General features: G+C 41.4%; 1 protein-coding gene across 1 annotated transcript; it reads left to right on the top strand.

The window, feature by feature from the left end:
* The first annotated feature begins 687 nt into the window (after positions 1-687).
* LOC139212836 (growth/differentiation factor 11-like) lies at positions 688-21154 on the top strand. Its single transcript, XM_070843385.1, has 3 exons — positions 688-1135; positions 14816-15189; positions 20774-21154. Exons 1-3 carry the CDS (start codon positions 721-723, stop codon positions 21152-21154), a joined length of 1170 nt encoding a protein of 389 aa, XP_070699486.1. The 5' UTR covers positions 688-720.
* Positions 21155-22171: the final 1017 nt, after the last annotated feature.

The following is a 22171-nucleotide window of genomic DNA, read 5'->3' as shown; positions in this document are numbered from 1 at the left end:
GGTGATGTGGAAAATCCATGAAGCTTTTTTTTTTTTTTTTTTTAATATAATTTTCAATTTACATCATAATAAACCATTTAGAACAACAGGCGCAGTGAGCCATACTTTATGTCATCATCATAATAACCTAATTGGGCTATATCTCTAATGTGAGACATTGTTTGTGCACTGTAAAAACATTTATACTCTCATAACAGTGCGCGCACCCTCCCTTCGCTCTGTCCCTCTTGACTTGGTGACAGACCTAAAAGCCTTTTGTTGCAATCTTAGCCAATGGAGACGGATTACGACACCGGGCAGCTGAGATATATAAAGAGCCCCTTTTTGACCGCACTTGCACATTTTTCAGTGACACTTCTGAACGTTCACACACCTCCATGGACTAAATTGTACAGAAGACCCCAAAACAACCATCATACTACATGTGAGCGGGCTATGCATTCATCAGACAGATAATTTGTTAACTTTCAGTCAACACAGCTTGCACCGAGACACACTGGGACGTACTTTTTTTTTGTTGAAAATTCATTGCAAAATCTCCTGCTGCAAAAGAAAAAAGCAACTTCGGGGTGATCGCTTTGGATTAGGTGCTTGTCACTGATTCCCTGCCTTTTGTAGGATAAGGCAAGGAGCGACGCGCATCCGAGAGAGGGGATATAACGGGATAAAAGACAAGAAAAAGAAAGAAAAAGTTGCATTGCCTGGTGTCCACGCGTCGTCATGCCGAGATACAACTTCTTGCTGTGCTTGATGGTGCTCATCTCCCTGGGACAGTCGGGGAGCGATGAGCCCAATCTGCTGCTGCCTTCTGCCAGCGAGACGCCCACGGATGCCGGGCTGTCCCTGCTGGACGAGGACGCCGGTTCCCACGAGTGCTCCGCCTGCGTTTGGAGGGAGCAGAGCAAAGTGCTGAGGCTGGAGACCATCAAGTCCCAGATCCTGAGCAAGCTGCGTCTGAAGCAGGCGCCCAACATCAGCCGGGAGGTGGTCAATCAGCTGCTGCCCAAGGCGCCTCCGCTCCAGCAGCTCCTGGACCATCACGACTTCCAGGGAGACGCGTCGTCCCAGGATGAGTTTATGGAGGAGGATGAGTACCACGCCACCACGGAGTCCGTGATCACCATGGCCTCTGAGCGTGAGTAATAGTTTACAACCCAACAATATTGTCTCCAAATGCGTCATGCGCGTAATTGCGGAGCAGATAGGTTGAAGTGACTCAGGCCTGCTGCGTGGACAGTGGAGCCGCTGGGGCGCATTCAAGTCAGTGACCTAACCTACTTTTTGAGGTTGAGATTGGGGGGTCCTGCTCTGTGCGGCTGAAGCGGACTGATAAAATTAGACAAATGACTCCGGTCAGCTGCTGGCCACGGCTGTCAAAATAGACTAGGGATTACGCGTGAAGCTGATAAATCAATAATCAGCAGCATAAAGAGCCTCGTCACTCTGGCACAGACAGCTCCAATATGGCCTGCTGAACTTTTGTTTTCATGATGATGATGGTGATGATGGAGGGATGGAGTGTTTTATATTTGAGCTCCTCAGTCCACCTGCTGTCACGCTCAAACTTCTCCTCTTTCACATGTTGTGTGTGTGTGTGTGTGTGTGTGTGTGTTTCACTGGGAGTAAACGCATGGCAGACCCGTTTGAATGTCAAGTGCATTATTAATGATAATGCAGCATTTGGCTGGCAGTTGCATCACTTTATCCTTTATGTCTTCTTTTGCATAAAGGCCCTGAATTCTGGAGTTATGATCACGTCGTGAGGCCCTCTGATTATTGCCCCCTAACAATTTGCTCGCCCTCTTATAGTTTCCCATAAATCCACAGATAAACCGCAGGCAGGCCCCTTGGAGACATTTTATAAAATTACTGTTGAACCCTGGCAGCTGTGCTCTATCGGTCTTTTATAGGAGGCTCTACCGGTTTCCCTGCTGTTCATCGCAGTGAGAAAAAGTGTGTCCAAAAAGCTGCTATTGTTCCCCTCATGCAGCGGCCCCCCTCGGCCGCACTTGCCTTTTAAATGCGAAGTTTATGGGCGCAGCTCGTTTTTTTTTCACCACGAGTACACAAAGACATAGAATCACTTAGGGTCGAGGGGAGTGTGTGACCTTTTCTTGGCGAATCGCGGGGTTCAACAACATTTACACACGTAATATATTCTGCACAAGGCGGATAAAACACACTCCAAATAATCAGTTTTTTTTTTTTTTTACTCCAGGAGTGAACAAAGATGTGCCTGTGTGCAGGAGACTTTGGCCTCATGTGTTGTCTGACATCATTAATTCCTCATTATAACATCTATCTATCTATCTATCTATCTATCTATCTATCTATCTATCGCATCAGTATTCTTTCTCTCATCCATTTTTACTATTAAAATAAGCTGTTTTTTATATTTTAATATCTCTTAGTTTAATAACACTTTGACTTCTTCACCTGTCCTGACAGACCCACCTGTCTCTGTTGTGATTACGGCACATCTACCTTCAGTCGACATGTTGCAGCCTAACTGCAGCCTCAAATGTCTTCTGAATTTTATTTCCATCTTTCCCATATTCCACCCCTCTTTATCTAAGCTTTTAACTTTTATTTTGTCGTTGTTTCTTAGCAATTCGGACTGATGTGAGAGTGATGCAGTTCAGTTACAGGAGAACGATGCACAGCTGATGTCTTACAGGTGAATGAAGGCTTCGGAAAGCATTTGGTTCGTCATCTGTCAACCGTTTGCTTTACACGGCGGTTACTTGTAGGACATTTTCAGGAAATAATCAGTGCGTTTGTGCTGCAAGTTATAATGCTGATCGTTGTTTTCACTACCTCTCTATCTGCCGTCTGTCTGTCTCCATCTGTTCCTATTTGGAGGACTTGCCCACAAACAAACATACATGCTGACAGTGAAGGTTTTCTACAATGACTTGCTGTCATCTCTCTGTTGTGCACATCAGCTCTATATTGGATTATTCCCTCTCCACCTGTAAATACAGACAAGATGAAACTCTGAAATCTTAACACATTCATCAGAGCACCACAAGGGAAATCAACAATATCTTAAACTCTGTGTTTCTGACTCTCTTCTTCACATCCTCTGCACTGCCACACGCACAACATGCCATGCAAAGTGATTTGATACCTTCTCAAGCCAGAAAAGGGCATTATGCATGACGCTGGCTAATTGCGCATTTCTGACGGCCTCGTGCCAGCCAGAGGAGCTAATGACTGACATTACCGCTGTATCTATCATGTTACAGCACTTCCTCTCTGTTCAGTTTGCCTCATCTCTTTACGTCAGCTGCAGTTTCTATCATCTGCTCCTTCTTTCTCTTCCTCTCTCTCCCTCTCTCCCACCCCTCACCCCCTTCCCTCCACCACCCCCCCACCTTCCTCCCCGTTAGCCCCCTCTCTCCTTCCTCTTCTTTTCTCCGGTACTCATGGAAGAGTTGAGAGAATGAGTGCATCTCTTTTGCCTGTGGCGCCTTGGTGATCCCACAGGATTAAAAGTGCCTTTTCTGTCTCTCTGATAGAACGAGGACTTCAAACACTATTCCCTGCGCACCTCGAACCCAATCACCCTTTCACGGTCGTGCACACTGCCTTTGATGGGCCATGTGGGTTCACACAGTACATACTGAACTGGACCTGTGCCAGAGTTGCTTCTTAGTATTCACTCAAGGTACGTGGGTGCCGCAGTGGGGGTTGAGAGGGTCCATGCTTCCTGGTCTCTAATTACTATGAAATTTCATGGAAAAGTACAGCTATTTATATCATAGTGCGGCACTAAAACATCTTCCTCCATACAGTGTGTTGTGTAGGTAACCGCTCCGCATGTTGTTCATGCATAAAAAATGACTCAGTTTGGAGCAGTTTATCAGAGTCGTTTTCTGTTGCAGCATCGTGAATGATTTTTATTAACTAATCTATTAGCATTAACAGCTGAAGTGTTTATATACTGATTTATTAATGTGTTTAATTATGCGTGAGCGTGACTGCAAAGTGTGTATTTTGGAGCTTAGTTTGTTTTGCCTGAGGTGGGGTGAGGATTTGACCTCACTAGTCTCCCATTTGTCACCTGTCCAAGACATTTAGACCAGATCTCCCTCTGCCTACACTGACCTTCTCCTCCATCTGTCTCTCTATGTGCGTTTTGATGATGTCTTGATACTCCTGCAATATTAAGTACTAAAAATCTAATTATGCTGCCAGTGCACACGAGTTAGAAGATTGAGAGAGAAGCGGCACCTCTGTGGACTAAGAATCCTCGTGGTCATATCATCTGTTGTTGCACAAGATCCCTGTTTAGGTTGTTTCTTGAAGACAGCTTCATGGATTCCTGATCATCTTTTCCCTTGAATGAACGTATATTCTGTTCTGTGACATCTTTAGAGATTTCGCGTACGGAGAATCCAGCAGAGAGCAGCACCCGCTTAACCTCCTGTCGAAGCTTTATTCAGTGTTTAAATTGTACTCCAGCAAACACATATCGCCGTATGTTCAAATCTATCTGCAGAAAAACTTTGTCTATTAATGGAGTGAAAACTGACATTTGGCTCACATTTGAAGCATTTTAATGACCACTCAGCCACTCTTGGATCTTCTCTCATTCTTAAACTATTCTGTACACACATTTTGTGCTGTGCACCATGTTCATGTGGTAGGCTAACACTAGGAAGTGCTATACTGGTAATATTATGTAATCCTATCAAGATGAGGCATATTCGGTTCAAGCACAGGCTTACACAACTCTTCAGTACGTAAAAATGAACATCTACACACATGTATACAAATCTATACAAATCTCCACATGTGCACACTTGTGTAGACACATAAGGATGCTCACACACACTCGCACACACTCACACACACTCACGCAGTCACACACACACTCCAGAGAAAAGTTCTCCTATTGACAAAAAGGGTCACAGAGTTCACAGCTATGTGATATATTGGAAGAGGAGACTATTAACCTCATCGGCTCTCTTTCTTTGGCAGCAAAGACGAACCGGTAGTAACTTGAACACTTATCCCCCACCACACACACACACACACACGCTCACACACACACTCATCCACTAACCACTCCCACAAAAAAACAAGTCTTTTATAGTGTTGACCCTATAAAAGGGTCATTTCCTGAAGGTGCAGGAACCATAAAAATTAAGAGGGAGAGCGCTAAAAGGACAGAGCAGCAGAAGTCGGACTGTCTTCAACTCACTGGCCAGTGTTTGCTGCAAGTTGATGACTATGTGAGGTTTTTATAGATTTATTTATTCCATGGAGGTCTCAGTTTGACGATGACACCTGTTCTCCCTATGTAGTTGCTGGCATCAGTTGAGGGAAAGATAAACTTTGGTGTTGAATTGTTTGGACGCCGGGGGGCATGACCAGTTTGTTTAAAAAGAAGTAAAAACGTAAGAAAGAAAGGTCTGAAGGACTGTAGAAATTGCACAACATACTGTCAACTTTATGGCTAATAAAATTTCAAAGGGCCCAAAGTCTATTAATACGGGGACAAAATTTCCCCAGGACCTCAGGAATCTCACTCCTTCCACCCTCCTTCCCCTATTCCCACGCTCCTGTGTACCAGTCCCTGCAGCCGGCCTTTTCTCTTGGCATTTGGGAATATGTTCCTTTGGAATTTAATGCATGCTTTACCAAAAATACAACACTGAGAAGTTGAGAGGATGAATGTACGACTGCATTTATGTCAATCTGGAGGCATAGCTGTGCAAGAATATTTTTTGTATCGGTCTCTGCTTTCGCTGCTTGTGAGCACTGGTGAGCTCCTCGTTGCTTCTTTGAAGGATTTCGAAGAGTGTGATCGAGTTAGGTGCGCCATGGCTCATGCTGCGGGTATGAAGAGGGGGTGGAGGGAAGAAGGGAGTGAGTCCGCAGGGAGCAACAAGCAGCTCAGTCCTATCCTAAAGGGACAGAAATCATGGAAGGGTTTTATAGGTACAATTAAAAAGACCTGAAACAGATGTTACGTTTCGCTAATAAAGGAAATAATTACTTCACACCAGTAATTAAGCTCTGTGTAGGGACATGAGTGAGGAGGAGGAGGAGGCGGAGGAGGGGGAGGGGGAGGGGAGGAGGAGGAGTGAAAAGATAAAATGGAGATCATTGAGGGGATTATTGTTGATGGATGCGTCCAGGCTCTGTGTGGTCGTGTGCGAGGAGCTGCTGAGGATCAGTTTATGGAAGAGTCCATTAAATCTAAGAGGCGTTTAAGCAAAGGAAATGCTGCATGGGCATAATGGTGGATCCCATGAGGGAGCCACTGTGTCGGAAAGAAGCACAATTAACAGTGGATTACCTCACGATTATCTACATGAAAATTTAATTAGCCTCTTTTCTGCTGCAATGGAGAGCAGCCTCTTGCGGTATTTATCACCTGTGGTTGTATTTCTGCCTGCCGTACCCACATCACCCCAGGAAGTTCATTATGGAAATGCACAGTTGAAGTGATTTCTTTAGGGACAAGAGCCAAGTTTGATTTATATCATGTACAACACAAATGGAAAAAGAGAAGCTCATAAAACGAACTATAGATATTTTATGTTGCTTAGAAATTCTCGAGGAAACCATATAGCAGAAAATGCCTCCTAGAGGGAGGGTTGGCACAATCTGGTGGCACTAACTTTGTCTTTAGAGAAAACTCTTGGCTGGGACTCTGACAGATTTGGGTGGCTTTAGGGGTTTTTCTTCAGTAGCTGAGTGTGTTCAAAAAGAAAGACTTCCAGAGAGAAATATGGCACATTTTTTTTTAGCCTTTAAGGTGATGAAACTAATCTGTAGTCAACGTGTGTGAGGGATAATGTGTCTTTATGTAAGGAAAGATTTAAGGGCAACATTTTTAAAATGCAGCTCTGACCTGCTGCTCACTCAATGCATACATCACTATAATAAATACTTCAGTGCCCATCAATACTCATCAGTCCCCCTTCCCAGAGTTTTCTTTTTAAATTTAATGTAGTGCAAGGGCCAGAAGTTCAGACAAGTTTATTCAAACACATTAAATCAATTCATATAAATAAGAACAAGGCATTAAAGCACCAAGTGAAAACTGAAAACAGAGAAATAGAGATGAATGCAGGATGAAAGTGTAGTGTGAACAATGTTTTTCAGATGACAAGCAAACTAGTTTAAACCTGCTTTAGAAGTGAACTTCATTGTCTAGATATTCTGCAAGGTTGCTCCAGCTAGGTGGAGTGTGATAACTAAATGGTTCTTCTCCATGTTTAGTTTGGAGTTTTGTTATCAGACTGTTACCAGAGAGGCTTATGGTGTTTCATATAATGTGAAAATCAAAGTTTTGTTTGTACCTGTATCATCTAAACATTGAATTGTTGAATGCAGTAGTTGCTGAGTCAAAGGGAACATTATCACTTGGTAAGATAGAGAAGATATAAATGTGGGTGTCATCTGCATAATTGGAACAGGTGTTTTTATTATTTTGCGTGTAATGTATGAATAGTCATGAATAATGTCAAGAACATGGGTGCCATGGGGACAAATCTCCCAGAGGTTGGGAGGTTGGGTCGTGCATTATAGCAAACCGAGTCTGCTGGGAAGCTGGTCCTAGGCAGCATGCAGAATGAAGAAATTAATATTTTATTACAGATAAATAATCTCAGATATGAAATACAGAATATCTATATTACAATATACAAATACATTGTCCATTCAAAACTTCCCTGCGTAGCTGGCAAGTTTGTAGCTTTGTAACTTCATACTCGATGCTGCGCTTCCTTGAGTCCTGGGTAGTACACCCGTCATGACTTAGTTGTGGTCTCAGATGAACATTACAGCCTCACTGATGTCAAAGCTCTATTGTTAATGTATAGATAAGCCCCAGATTTTACATGCTGCAGAAGTGTGGCTTGAGGTGATGTTGTTGCTGAGAAAATCAAAGGACAGACAGACAGAGACTCATTTCATTTTAGTGAGATAAGACTTAACACATTTCCTTGGGTAAGATTAGTGTTAAATTGAACACAGGGTTAATGAGATTTTGTTTGCAGTATAGCAAATTGTCATAATAGGACAAAAAAGTGACACTTCACTACTTACAGTAGCTGTGTGAGATCATAGGCCGTCTCGTGAATCATTTCCAAAAAAGATATAAATTCATGGAGCTGTTCTGGTTCCTGTTCTGGTTTCATTGATCTGTTTTACTGCCAATTTAAGATTTTAATGAATTCACTAACTGAAAAGCTGGAGAGAGGTCATTGATTAGCACTGAAACATGAGCTCAAACTGGAGTCTGTGTGACAACAACCAACTTGTAGCATGTGATGATGTAAAACAGGCTTACAGACGGTTTCTAGAAAATTGCTTCATCAAACACAACAATAAAGAAAATTTTTTGGTCAATGTTCTCAACATAAGATTGAATTATCATCCCTCTGTTACAGGATTCTTTTGATGATGTTTGCTGACACATTATGAACTGACATGAAGTTTGATTTTGTTCCTCTTACAAAGTAAACTCTGTGTATACTCTGTTGGTGTTTTGCATTGAACAAACTTTGCTGCAGAGGGGTTAGAGGTGCTTTATACATAAGCAATAGTCAGTAAGTAAGTCGTAAGAGACTGAAACTGATGATAAAACGAGCAGTTGTAGTCATTTAGACCAACCTGGTTTCTGTCATGGACCGTTTGGCAACAGATGCATCATGTTATCAAGTGAATGACTCAGAAAAAACAGATCAGTGAATAAATATACAGAACATTATCATCATTTGAAAACCAAGAGAAGATCTGTGTTTCACCTGCATGAGTTTTAGGTTTATATCAATCTAAATGATCATGACTGAATTTCTAATTACTCAGTCGCCCCTCAGTCAGTTTATTCTCCTCCTTCCGTTTTCCATCAGTCACGTCTGTGCTACGTCCCTGATGAAGTCTTTGCCTCAAGGCTCCAACAATATCTGACCCTCACAAGAGGGTCACTGCCAAATTGAATGTCGTGCACACTTTTGTGAACTAACACAAAGTTGCAGCACACAAGACTAAGAAACAAAACTACTTTCCAACAACTGAATGTTTTGATTGTGTTAGCGATGCCTCATTCGACGATTCAGCTGATTGACAGAATGAATATAAAGTGAGGGAACACAAACTGACACTACACTGGTGTATGTAGGGAAACTTGGGTGAAAACATATAATTATGAATAATGTTAGCAAGGAAGCCAAAGAATTGTGAAATCAATATCAATGACAACAACATGTCAACAAAACCGTGCTCAGCTTCCAAACAGAGAGTAACATTTACACTGACTTTCTCTGTACTTTGTACCATAATGATCAGTGGCTAAAATGAGAAAAATGAATCAGCTGTGTGCATGATTTTCTTGAAACATAATAACTGTAATATAACAGATAACAGATTTTCATTTTACAGTCGCACCTCCATGAAATACAGTAAAAAAAAAAAAAAGAAAAGAACCTGGTAGTAGCACTGAATTCAGATATGTTAGTGTTCTGCTTAGACAGAATAAGTAAAAAGTTTTGGATTGAACTTTTAATAACAGAGCAGAACATTGTCCTCTGACGTTAACGTCTTGCATGCATGTGTGGATGCACACGAACACAAGCGGTGAGACCCCAGCATGCTTCCTGCTGTCCAGCTGTCCACCTTATTGCAGTTCACTGCACGCTCGCTCTTTTCTTCCTCTGTCCCCGTCCGGCTGGAGATGTCCCGCAGATGATCCCTGTATAATACAAACATACATAACCCCAACACCAAAAACAATGAGCTTTGAGTCTCTTTGCTGAAGACGGTCAGTTTGGAGCTTGTGTATGTCGTGTGTTTATGTGTGGTTGCATGTTTCCGTGTGTGTGTATGTGTGTGTGTGTGTGTGTGTGTTCACTGAGCTAGAACAGGGAGCATTAGGAGGTGTCTTTTGTTGTTCCTGGGGGGCTACTGTGCTCAGTCCTAATAGGAGTCTTGTGCCTGCCGTTGTCCCAGGGGAGGGCTTCTGAATGAGGGGGTCTAACTTCACACACCCCCCCCCTCGCCCTCCTCCATCCCCAGCTCGAGCCCAGCCTCCCCCACCACCCTCTCCCGTCCCTTGGGACTGGCTGAGAGACAAAGAGGGAGTGGGGCTGGGGTGGGATGGGATGTTTGGGGGGGTGCACTGTGGCCCCTGTCTTATTAGAAGGGTCGTGAACGTGTCACGATGATTAATATGCCGAGGTGCGTGGGGATACCCTAGAGTCACATTTATTCAACATGAAGGCTCCCAAACACACACTCACCACAAAATGGCACATTTGCATTTCCCATTAAAAAAAGAAAATATAGATATATATGCAAATGAAACTCCTATCTAGGTTTTTTACCATTATGCATTATCCATTTGGACATCAACAATAAGTGACCATTTCTCTCCCTTCATCATTTCAGCTGCAGATTTTCACCTGATTGGCACATGTTACAGCACATGTATACAATATGCACACGACTGCCATACAAGAGTTTGGAGAAAGAAGTGAACTCTAATGATTTTTAAAATATGAGATGTAAGTGTGAAGTGTTTTTTTCTGACATATAGGAAGTTCATCATTTAGTTTACTTTTTAACTTTGCTGCTTGACAAGAACATTAACCATTTTGATGTGAGGATATGAAACTCTGATACCAGCTTATTAAGCTCTGATATGTATTTGATATTTTTCTTATCATTAGATGAGGATCTTATGATGACAGTAAGTATAGTGAGGATAGTCGATAGCATGGGGAGGACAGCAACATAGAAACCACAGCCTTCATCAAAAAAAGTAGAAACCTTTCTGCTTGTTCTTTTTTAAGAATCCATTTTTACTACACTGGCTACTTTTAAGCACTCTCACTGTGAACACGTGTTAACTATTCATTGTATAACTACACCTTAACTTTGCCTCTCCATCTGTTTTCAACAGTTTAACTGGCTCATTCTCCAGAACCCCTCAGTAATGGTACTGCATTTGGTTATTAAAAGCATTTAACTTTGAAACAGGCTACGGCCATATTAAAAAAGACAGATGGCATGGTGAATAAACCCTTATACTCTATATGTTCTATATGGAGGCTCTGAGCTAACTATGGGACACAGGTACCCAGGGAGTCCACCAGATGTTTGATAGGCTCACCTGCAGGCCTGCTGCGTACTGGCAGTAAAATTCATGCGCTGCATATGCTGCAATTATACCGCAGGGAAATAAGCTCCTGTAATAATGAAGTAGGCTGGAAACATGGGGAGGAAAAGCAAACAGGCCTGTTTCCTTTGGAAAAACACAGCCTCTGTCCATACTTACTTGCTTTGGTTTTACTTGTTTTTACCTTTTCAGTAAAATAAGAAGAGAGTTATCAACTGTATAGGAGCTACTCTGTTGTCATCCTCAGTTTGACCGAGGAGAGTGGTGTTATTGCTCCAGTAGGTGGTGCTGAATGCAAAATCTGAACTCATATCAATACAGGAGGAGTGAATTCAGACTGTTAAAATACTGGACAACAGCTGAGCAAATTGTTCAGGAAATGAAGCCGTAAAAACAGCCCTGCTGTTGCAGTTAAATTGCAACAGCTCTTCCAACAATATTGTGTTATGGCAGCAGGAGCAAAGGTAGAAGTTCAGGTAGAAGGATTAAATGTCCCGTTGGTTTTCTGAACTTTACAAGGTAGCTTTGCTCGTTTTGCACAAGTGGAAATCTCTGCCAAGACGTGGGGTGTAATTAAGCTGCTGGTGTTCATCCTGCACAGTTTGCCTCTTACTTTTGCACTTACAGGATCTATAAAGGCACAAATTGATTTCACCTATCAATGCAGTCATTGTTTAACATGATGTAGCTCATATGTTGTGCATGTGTGTTTAATAACCGGGGTCCTAACTGGATCACGGTGTACGGGCTCTGCTTCTCAGATTACTCCTTCTTAAGAAAGGCCTCTGCTTGAGAAACTGGACCGATTTCATCCTGTCATCTTTTCTTTTCTTTTTTTCTTTCCAAAGAACTCAACAAACGCGATTAAAAAACTGTTTGCAAAGGAAGAGCTGTTGTGTGTCCGCCCCCATCTGCAGCGATTAAAAGCAACAAAAAGTAGTAATCACAAGTAAACCCCAAGCAAACTGCAGAATCATTCATTCCCAGTTTTGTGCTGATGAGCAAACACAACACCACCCACGTTAATTGCTGTGACCTCAGGAACCCACCAAAAGGAACATTGACATATTGTTTGTCCAGCGTGAGACACTGTATAATTTACACTCACTAATGACTGTCCCTGGAAATACAGGCTGAAGGACCACGTCTGTCCCTGGCTTGGCCCTTATTCAATGTTCGCCCTGGACTCTTCTAATGGATAGTCCATCTGTACCTCAGTGAATTCATATCCCTCAATGCATGCCCATAATTCAATTACAACACTTGTTTAGTGTAAAAAAACAAAACAGCCTGGTGCAGTGTTCTCTCCTAGTCAATTGAGGTTTGATAAACAATTCACTATTGGCTGGAGAATCTCCACCCTAATCAAAACAAAAACAAACTGTGGCTGATTCAGCGCTGTTGTGTCTCTGAGATTTTAAATGAATCTCTGGTAGAAGAGGCGTGTTGTGAAAAAAGACATATTACCATTGCCATAGGGTCGACCTTGACCTTCAAACTCAATCTGGCTATTAGGGCAGCCCCTCCCCAGCACCCCTGAGATGTAAAGAGGCTGACGGTTTTGACCCCTGATCCCATTTCTTAACTAGGCTGAGGTGCCAAATAACCTTTTGACCCAGGAAGCATTTTCAGGTTGCCTGAGCAACCTCAGATTTAGCAATGATTGACAGGTCCATACAGTTTTTATATCTGCTTTTTTTAAATGAATGAAAGACAAAACTCCTCTGCAAGATAAATGACAGACAACAACGGTTTATTTGCTAAAATCTGGAGTTGTAATATGTCAAATGTGCTCAGGGAAAATGGGCAGATTAGATATTCTATTGTAGTCTGTTGGCACATTATTATGCCAGATAGATGCAGAATAAATTTCCCTTAATAAATGAACGCTTTACATGGAAATGAATGTATGAATGCAATGGATGGATGTCATTATATCAGTTGGAGGTCTATGTAAATGAACCATGTGCAGATTTGACATGTGGTGCAAATCACAGAAACACCAGAGCCGAGGATCATGACAGGAATAAATCTGCCTATTTTAGGAGACGCCTTGTGTTCTTTGACATAACCCTTAATCCACACCCCAAATATATTTCCAACAAGGGTGAGCCACTAAAAAAACTTGAGATGTTTTAATTTTGCTGGCTGTTATGTAGGGGTGGACCATTTCATTATGATTGGCCCAGGGGAATCTAAGGTAACCATCTGGCCACTGGCCACCATTACTGATCCTGGTTTTAATATGCAAATGTATCTGTTTGTCCAACCTTGATGTAATCACAAATGTAACCTGACTGAATGGACCAAACAACAGGACCATGCGCACATATGATAACCAACAGACCTCGTGCACATGTGGCTAAAATGAGACAGACATGGCCTGCAGTTTATCCAAAAAAAGCAGTGCTCATTTTAGGTGCTAGTGTTTTACAATATTATGTTGTGAAAGAAAAACCCATTATCGCCTCTAGATTTGGATTGTACTTTATTTCTGTAAACTATATGGACTCAAGCTCAAGGTATACGTTTTTAAATGTAATATTCGTCACAGAACAAAAAACTTGGGATTGCATCTAGAAAATACGACGTATCCCATCACAGCAGTGTATTACTGAGTGGATTACTGAGAAGTTACACAAAAATGTGCCAACATGACATCACTTCTCAGTGACCGCTTTCGTCTTCAAATAAAAAGCAGCTATTTGTTGCTGTAGTGACGGCCACGGAGCTGAAAATGTTTGGTGATGGATTAAAGCACAAAGTAAACAGAAAAGAGTCGGATGCTAAATCAGTTGATGCCCTAACTAACAATAGCTGCACCTGCCTTGACTACTTTCACTCGTTTCATGCAGATTAAAGTATTTGTTAGTATCATAGAGGAGAAAAAAAGTTTGCTCACGAATGAAACTCATGTGAATTCATGAACAGTCTGAGCTAATGGTAGTTATTCTGTGTTATTGCTGTGAGTTGTTGTTGATGCTGTGTGCCCCTTTGTCTTAATTCTCTATACTCACTTAGCTCTGTGATCGTGGGTATAGTCAGTGCATAAATCAGAGTGTCATGGTTTGTTCCTTTGGTGGACGGCTGAGCATGGACACAGATGTGTCTGTTTTATTTCTGCTGGTCAGCTTAAATATATATTTCTGAACTCCTCAGTGAGGCCCAGCGTTGTACATTGAGTTGACTAAAGATGATGCATTTGATGTTCCAGATACTCAGTTTTGAACAGGAAGGGGTGTGTTCAGAGCCAACAATGCAGGAGCAGACTGAATCCGAATCCGAAATTCTATCAACAGAAACTGTGAAAAACTTTGTAGTATATCTACTGTTTGTGGTAAAAGATATAAAAATGTGAATTATGTGAATAAAATTCAACACAGTGAAGCGAAATGCATGTTATGGTAGAGGTATGAAAGGACTGAGTGTTAAATGAAAATTATTAGATTTTTGGGTATGTGACAGGAAATGAGGCGAGAAAGAGATGGGAGTGACTTTGTTGTGAGTCATGGCCGGTGCTTCAACACAGGGAATTTTTAAAGTCTTGGGTCAAACACTGTTTGATGCAAGTCCAGTGCTAGTTGAATGGTGATGATCTTGATGATACCTGTATACAGTATACTGCATATACAGTACATGCATGTATGTAATATAATGTAACTGTCCTGTTCTCCACAGCGGAGCCCCTGGTGCAGGTGAATGGGAAGCCGAGCTGCTGCTTCTTCAAGTTCAGCCCCAAACTGATGTTCACCAAGGTGCTGAAGGCCCAGCTGTGGGTGTACCTGCGGCCGCTGCAGCAGACCTCCACCGTCTATCTGCAGATCCTCCGACTGAAGCCCATCACGGAGCAGGGCAGCCGCCACATCCGCATCCGCTCCCTGAAGATCGAGCTCAACTCCAGGGTCGGCCACTGGCAAAGTATTGACTTTAAGCACGTGTTGCAGAACTGGTTCAAACAGCCCCACACCAACTGGGGAATCGACATCAACGCCTTTGATGAGAGCGGCAATGACCTGGCAGTTACCTCGCTGCGACCTGGGGAGGAGGGGCTGGTAAGGACCCTCAGACCTGTCCCTGGGGTGGGGTGGGGTCACTTCCATCGTAACTCATAATTCATGTTTAATTTGAAGGAAGGCAGTCAAAATCATGCTAAAGTTCAAAAAGTTATTTGAAGAGACATTAATGTCATCCTGCATGTCATCTCTCTTTCTCCTCTTCAGTTTTGACAATATTTTCTATCAACTCCCAAAAACCTAAAATTAAAATATTACCTAAAATATTAGAAAATTGCTTACCATCACTTTCTATTGAGGATGCAATACAGACAACTGCTGTTGTACAAAACTTTATCTCTTTTCAAGTAAGTTATCAGATTTGATGTTGCCCTGCATCCTTTATTCTTTGAATTTGTTTGAGAGCAGATTTTAAAAAGTTACCAGCCATTTTTAAAGCAGATTTCCGAATATTGTTTCCTAATTTCAGATATCAAAATGAACTTCAAAGACACTTCAGAGGTGCTTACGTCAGGTGAAGCATTGTAGTGAACGTCATATGCAGATTGAGCCTAAATTCTGTGCTACATCACCGTATCCTTCACAAAAACTGAGGCAGATTTTTAGTTTTAAGCATCTGCAAGTTGTCCCTCACATTGCAGTGAACTGAATGAAGAGCAGTGGCTGCACAGAAGGAAGGGAAATACATTCAGAACTGCACTGAAAAAACACCAAAGATTTGCCGGATGTGAAACAGGTTCCCAGTGGATGAGATATGAGCCACACAAACAGGGTAGTGTTACAGCATGTAGCATCAATCTGCATTATAAACACCAAGATACAACACGATGGAGTGTTTACATTCGTCGTAGTGACAGGATGCTCAGCGTGCACCATACTGACATCAAAAGCCATGTTTTGAACCACGGCCAGCGCAGCTAACAGCTACACGTCTGTAAAAGCGCAAATGGCTCAAGCACAATGTATAGAGGACAGCTTTCATCTGACACAAACATGTATTTCTTGTGTTAGTCAAAGAAACTGATGCTGAATTCTGGACTTAAAAACCTCCATCTTGCCACTTTCATCACTTCTGAGTAGAAATGTCTTCAAAAGGCAAACAGAAGAGCACAATAGACAACTTCAAATGGAGAGTTTATAAACCAGTCATGTATTGAAGCATCAGATTTATTGCCAGCATCTCTAGTTGAACATGTCAGTCACTCTATATTTAGTACAGTCCAGAGAAAACACAGCTGCTTTGTGTGGATCAGCGTTAACCTTTTAGTCATCACCGCATCCCATCTTCAAGTCTGCTGCTAACTAATGCTCTTCTGTGATGCATATATTCCTCATATTTGCCTTTTATAAAACCTAATTTTAATGTGTGTCTTCTGCACTCATTCACTATTTCCCCTTTTGTGGCTGGCAGAGTTGTAGAAAGCTGAAGAAAACTAACTGAAATTATTTCGGCACAAACAATTATATTAAAGAGTGAAGTATAAAAAAGATTGTAACCCTAACACATTGTTCCTCTGAGCAGTTTGGGTTTTCCTTTAAAGATCTCCACCTCGAGCTGCGGTTCATTTAACCTCAGAGGTTGAAAGGATGCTCTTGGGCCTCAAACTCTGAGAACAGGATTTGAAAATGTACCAACTTCATGTCAGATGTAATGGATGAGTCTGCACGGATGAGTTCAAACTTCAGTCTTAAAGAAAAACCACCCGTGAACCATTAACTATAGTTAGAAATCCCAGAGTTACTGCGACTGGCAGTTACATGCAACATCTATGTTGAATTATGTAGGCCACTCATCCCAGTTAAGCAACACCAAATATTTACCAAGTGGTCATTTGGGTCAGATCTTCACAACACATATCAGAGGTCAGCTCTGGTGTCTTGGCCAATAAATCGCTGCCCTCTGAGCACACAGCAGTGTGCAATATTATTCTTGAACGAAAAAAAGGAAAAGATCAAAAACACAGGCAAGTGTACCAAAATATAACAAAACACAACAAGCAAAGAAAGAGTCAAACTCTGCTTCTCCCTGATCCTCTGGGTCTTTTTTTCTACAACAAAAGCCCTAAAGGCCAAGCTGACATGGTCTCACCCCAACGGCCTTTCAGCTTATTTCCTCTTTTGAATGCGTCACAAAAACTGTGCTCGAGCCCAGCTGGAATCACTGTGGAGAGAGGAAGGCTTTGTAAGACAAACATGATGGAGTAAAATATTTGATCCGCTTGCTTTGCCCAAAGGTCAAGGTTATGGCAGCCTGCAGATGACCTCCTTGGTCAGGGATCAAACCAAGCATACAGAGTCAACTATCGACGTTAGGAAAGGCTGGTTTCTATCAGTGCTCTTTGAAATGGCACATTGTGTTCCCTCTTTAAAAAAGACAAATGAATTCATCTGAATCAGCAAAATATCAGGTTTTGATTTGTAAGCAGAGTTCTGCAATCTTTTTCTCTGTCACTTTGACCCCTTTTCAGGTCATCAAGTGTCAACATTTTAGTTTTGAGAAAAAACTGGTAGCCATGAGCGACTCTTAGTGATGCTAAGCTAAATCAGAGAGCATCTCTTTTTTTTTTTATTTGCTCTCTGAATTCACTCCAGGTAACTAGACCTGATGGAGGAAACTGAAAGCTGAAAAACTGTGGCATGGAAGCTTAGGGGCGGCGACGCTCACCATTTAAACCCACATGAACAAACTAATAGAAATCCTTGAATTCTCTGCAGAGAGAGAAGAGAGAAGATATTTAAATTTACATTAGTGAAGAAATATTTGTCTAAGTAAGACTTTGTATTATTAAAAAAATTAGCGACACTATTAGAAGCTTAGATGCTCAAACATGATGTTTTTCACGGCAGACTTCTCCCCATCGTAGCAGGAAACAAATTTCATAATACTAGGACCCTGAAAGTGGCTCACTTGAATGGAATCTAGTTGTTTTATTGTTATCGAGTAGTGTTTTTCCTGCTAATTAACATCTGATCTGCCCAGCGAATGCACAAAACTACCTGATTTGATAAGAAACCATCAGGATATCTGATGTACCAGAATGGAAAACTGCTGTACTTGTGTAACTATTTAAATTTTTTTTTTTTTCCAACTTTATTTATAGAACATTTTGAACATTTTAGACAGACCGTGTGATGCACAGCACAAGAAACAAAAATACAGAATAAACATGGATTGGCACATCTGACTGTCACCCCTCTTCCCCCTACCCCCCACCCACTGCCAGGCCAGACACTTTGAACACAAAGAGAGGAAAAAATAAATAAATAAATAAATAAAATAATAATAATAATAAAATAAAATACAAAAATTGAACTATTTACATTTTTAATGACACTCTTTAACAGCGGACATTTGGACTTATTGCAGTCTGATAAGCACAGGTGTTACTAATAACATTAACAATGACTCTGCTGTATTTACATGTTCCAGTACAATATGACAGTGTGACAGTGAGCCAGCGAGCACAATATCAGCTGAGGCATCTAAATGGAATTCAGCCTTCATTAGGGCCTGAATGCCGGGGACTTTTGAGGGCTTAGGATGCTTCAAAACTAATGAAAATTGGCACACACATCAAAACTGCAGTTCTGCAGTGATTGGGCTCAGGCGTGGCCAACGCCCCCAAATACAGGCCATGTTGGAACAAAATTTCATTGATATCCACAAATTTGGTGTCATTGTTGCTCACATGTTTAAGAACATATTAAGAACATATTCTTTTTGCCCTGCAGAAAGTCAGCCATTTTGGATGTTTTGTGTCAGTTTTCATCTATTTATTTATTTTCTATGTTTTTCCTTAGAATGTTTTTGGTCTCAAAAAGGCTTATTTGGCTGCTGTTGTAAGGGTTCATAGTGGATCATTAGTGTGTAGTGTCGTGTAGACATTTCACATGTTGTACCTGCACCACATCTGAGTTACTGGTGTAATTGGCCAGGAATCATTTCTATTCATGTTAGAGCTACTTGACTTTATTAGCTGTGAGAGAGAAATAGTTGATCAACTTTGTTATTTTGCTTTGAAAACAGGCTTTCTAGAAGCTGATGTCCACTTCATTTAATAAGTGACCAAAAGTATTTAACTTTATTAATTATTTATTAATTAATTTAATTAATTGATCATGTCAGGATCAGTGAGGAAATTAGAATGGCTTTAAATAAGACAAAACACAGTGAACTGTGTTTGTACAAGCAGTTTTTGTTTATACTCAAAATATTGTACTACACAGGGATTGAACACAAACTAAGTGTAGTCGTCAATGGATCATGTGTGTGTTTGTGTAGAAGAAAAACTAATTCCACATGCGTTCCTCTGCAGTTGCATAAATGCTTTGGTCCATAAGACCTTTGTGAAGTTCACTGTAATCACCAGCCTGATAAAGATATCATCTATCATCTATGTCTGCAGCAGACATTTTGACTTGTAATAGCAAGAAAAGCACAGATGAAACTAATTAGATTAACAGTTCTAATAAGATTTCCTATAAGTACATTTTAGAGGCTAAAAACATGCCTCACTTAGTCTGTTAGACTAAAGCCACGTTTTGGCTCAAAAACTGACATCACTTGAAAAGTTTGGTTTGTTTTATTAATTCCATACACAATATGTTATGATCCACTTAAAATACGCAAAATACGACATGAATAAATCCCTGTTTCTGTTATCTTTGCCGCTATGTTGACTGTTAGTGAACCGGTGTTGACAGCTATTGTGTTGAATTCTGTCCACCCATTAGACAGTGTTTCCTGTGGTGGTGCCCTCTGCAGTTAGAGCTAGGATTAGGTTACGTTCTTTGACATGCATTGCAGAGATCAGGCAGAGATCTGCACTCTATGGAGTGCACATTTCTAGTAAATGATGTTTCAGTCCTCAGACCTTCATGAAGCAAAATTTATAGGCCACAATACATCAGTATGTCTTCTGGATACACTGGGGAAATGTGTGTATTGGCTTTCTCTCTGAGAGGTGGATGAGAACATTGATACAACTCAAGTATGGAGCTAAAGTTGGGAGGAGATTAATTTAGCATTCACATTAAGACTGGAAACAGGCTAAAACATCTAAAAACAGCTCACGGATTAACATGTTGTATCTTATTTGTATAATCCACACTCAAACAGAAATGTAAAATCAACCCTTTGAGGTTTTAAGGAGACACACATGCTGTAAACATGTCTTGGCAAAGTCTAGTTACTGTGACACTGCGCAGAAGGGCTGGGTGGACGGATAAACTGTTGTTCAACAAGAAATAGTTAGAGTACATAACTTACCCTTAAACTACAGCTTTTCATTTTACATGAGTATGTTTTAAAGATGTTGGCAGGCATTTTTTAAACTTTGGAAAGAGTGTGTCTGTGCAAAGCTAAGCTAAGCTAATAACCCCCTGCTTCTACCTCCATAGTTAATGCACAGGTTTGTGAGAGTGGTATCAAATGAGGATATTCCCCTAAATGTTGGTGTTGATCAAGACATGGTGGTGTCTTATCTGTAGGTTTTTTTTATTACATTTGTTGGACACAATTGTCTAGCAATTGTGTTTTTCTTTACCGATGTGTCCGACATTTTGTTGTTCTCTTATAACCACCTCTTTCTCTCTGCCCTGCCCCTCCTCCCCCTGATTCCAGCAGCCGTTCCTGGAAGTGAAGGTTCTCGAGACGACCAAACGCTCTCGGAGAAACCTCGGCCTGGACTGCGACGAGCACTCCACCGAGTCTCGCTGCTGTCGCTACCCTCTGACTGTGGATTTCGAGGCGTTCGGCTGGGACTGGATCATTGCCCCCAAACGCTACAAAGCCAACTATTGCTCCGGCCAGTGCGAGTACATGTTCATGCAGAAATACCCGCACACCCACCTGGTGCAGCACGCCAACCCCCGAGGCTCCGCAGGGCCCTGCTGTACCCCGACCAAGATGTCCCCTATTAACATGCTCTACTTCAATGACAAGCAGCAGATCATTCATGGCAAAATCCCAGGGATGGTGGTGGATCGATGTGGCTGCTCTTAGGCTCCAGGGGAGATGCACACTTGTGTACAGCCACCATCGCATCAAACCACCCAAAACCCTTACGGAGCTCTCCCCTGGCACCAGAACCCACTCCTCGGCACCAGATTTCACTTTTGCTCAGCCACAAAATCAACCCACTGGGTTTCCATTTTTCCAGTAATTAAATTGATTCTAACTGTAAAGAAAAAAAGTTATAAATGAAACATGAATCAAAAAAAAGGACTGAGTGATGGAAATACAGTACATTATGAATGATTTAAAGAGGTTGTCTTGTGGAGCAGCTTCAGAAAACGGTAAATGAGACAAAACTATGTTATAGAGTATGTGTTAGTTTTGTGGGTTTTTAAAGATCTTTGTTTTTTAAATGGCATCTTTGTGAAATGTCCAGGTTAGTGGATTGAGATGACAGGAGACATAAGCATTTACAATATTTTTAAAGCAGTTTCAGTCCTACGCTGAATTTCAAAATACTTAATTTCACAGGTACGCTTACTTACGGGTGAGATTTGATCCACAAAAATGTTTGCAAGGGGGCATGATCAGAATTATTTTGCAATCCATCACTTTAACAAAAAGAACAAAATCCATGCTAATGTGAGGAGGGTTTAACCTTAGAAATACTCTTAGTATAAATCCAAAATCTTGTTTACAGATGTTTAGAGATGTGCTCTTCAGATGTGAAGTGTTGAGGAGATCCAAAACCAAACCTATACCCTCTATTAATGTATAACACCCCAGTGTGACATTCTCGAGTATCTACGAAACCTTTCACAGTTACTTTGATCTTTTTTTATTTGTAGTCTTGTAAAACTCAAAAAGGAAAAGGGAGAGAAGAGGTTATACCGTTTTAACTCTGTATATCAAAGCCAGTATAGTTATTTCTGCCATTCTGTAAACGTAGATACGACACAGGTTTAGGTTTCACTTGCACACTAAAGTCTAAAGCAGTACTGTAATGTAGATGCACTCTGAAGTCATTTGGAGGAGGTGCACTGTCCTGCAGGATGACAAGAAGCC

This window comes from Pempheris klunzingeri, chromosome 2 (assembly GCF_042242105.1).
Source record: "Pempheris klunzingeri isolate RE-2024b chromosome 2, fPemKlu1.hap1, whole genome shotgun sequence".
Lineage (NCBI taxonomy): Eukaryota > Metazoa > Chordata > Actinopteri > Acropomatiformes > Pempheridae > Pempheris > Pempheris klunzingeri.
This window is presented reverse-complemented; position numbering and strand designations above follow the sequence as displayed.

Excerpts from the sequence above, each read along its gene's own strand:
- LOC139212836 (XM_070843385.1), top strand. The coding sequence starts at position 721 with ATGCCGAGATACAACTTCTTGCTGTGCTTGATGGTGCTCATCTCCCTG. Across the intron at positions 1,136-14,815 it reads GATCACCATGGCCTCTGAGC|CGGAGCCCCTGGTGCAGGTG; the intron begins GTGAGTAATAGT and ends TGTTCTCCACAG. Across the intron at positions 15,190-20,773 it reads GACCTGGGGAGGAGGGGCTG|CAGCCGTTCCTGGAAGTGAA; the intron begins GTAAGGACCCTC and ends CCCTGATTCCAG.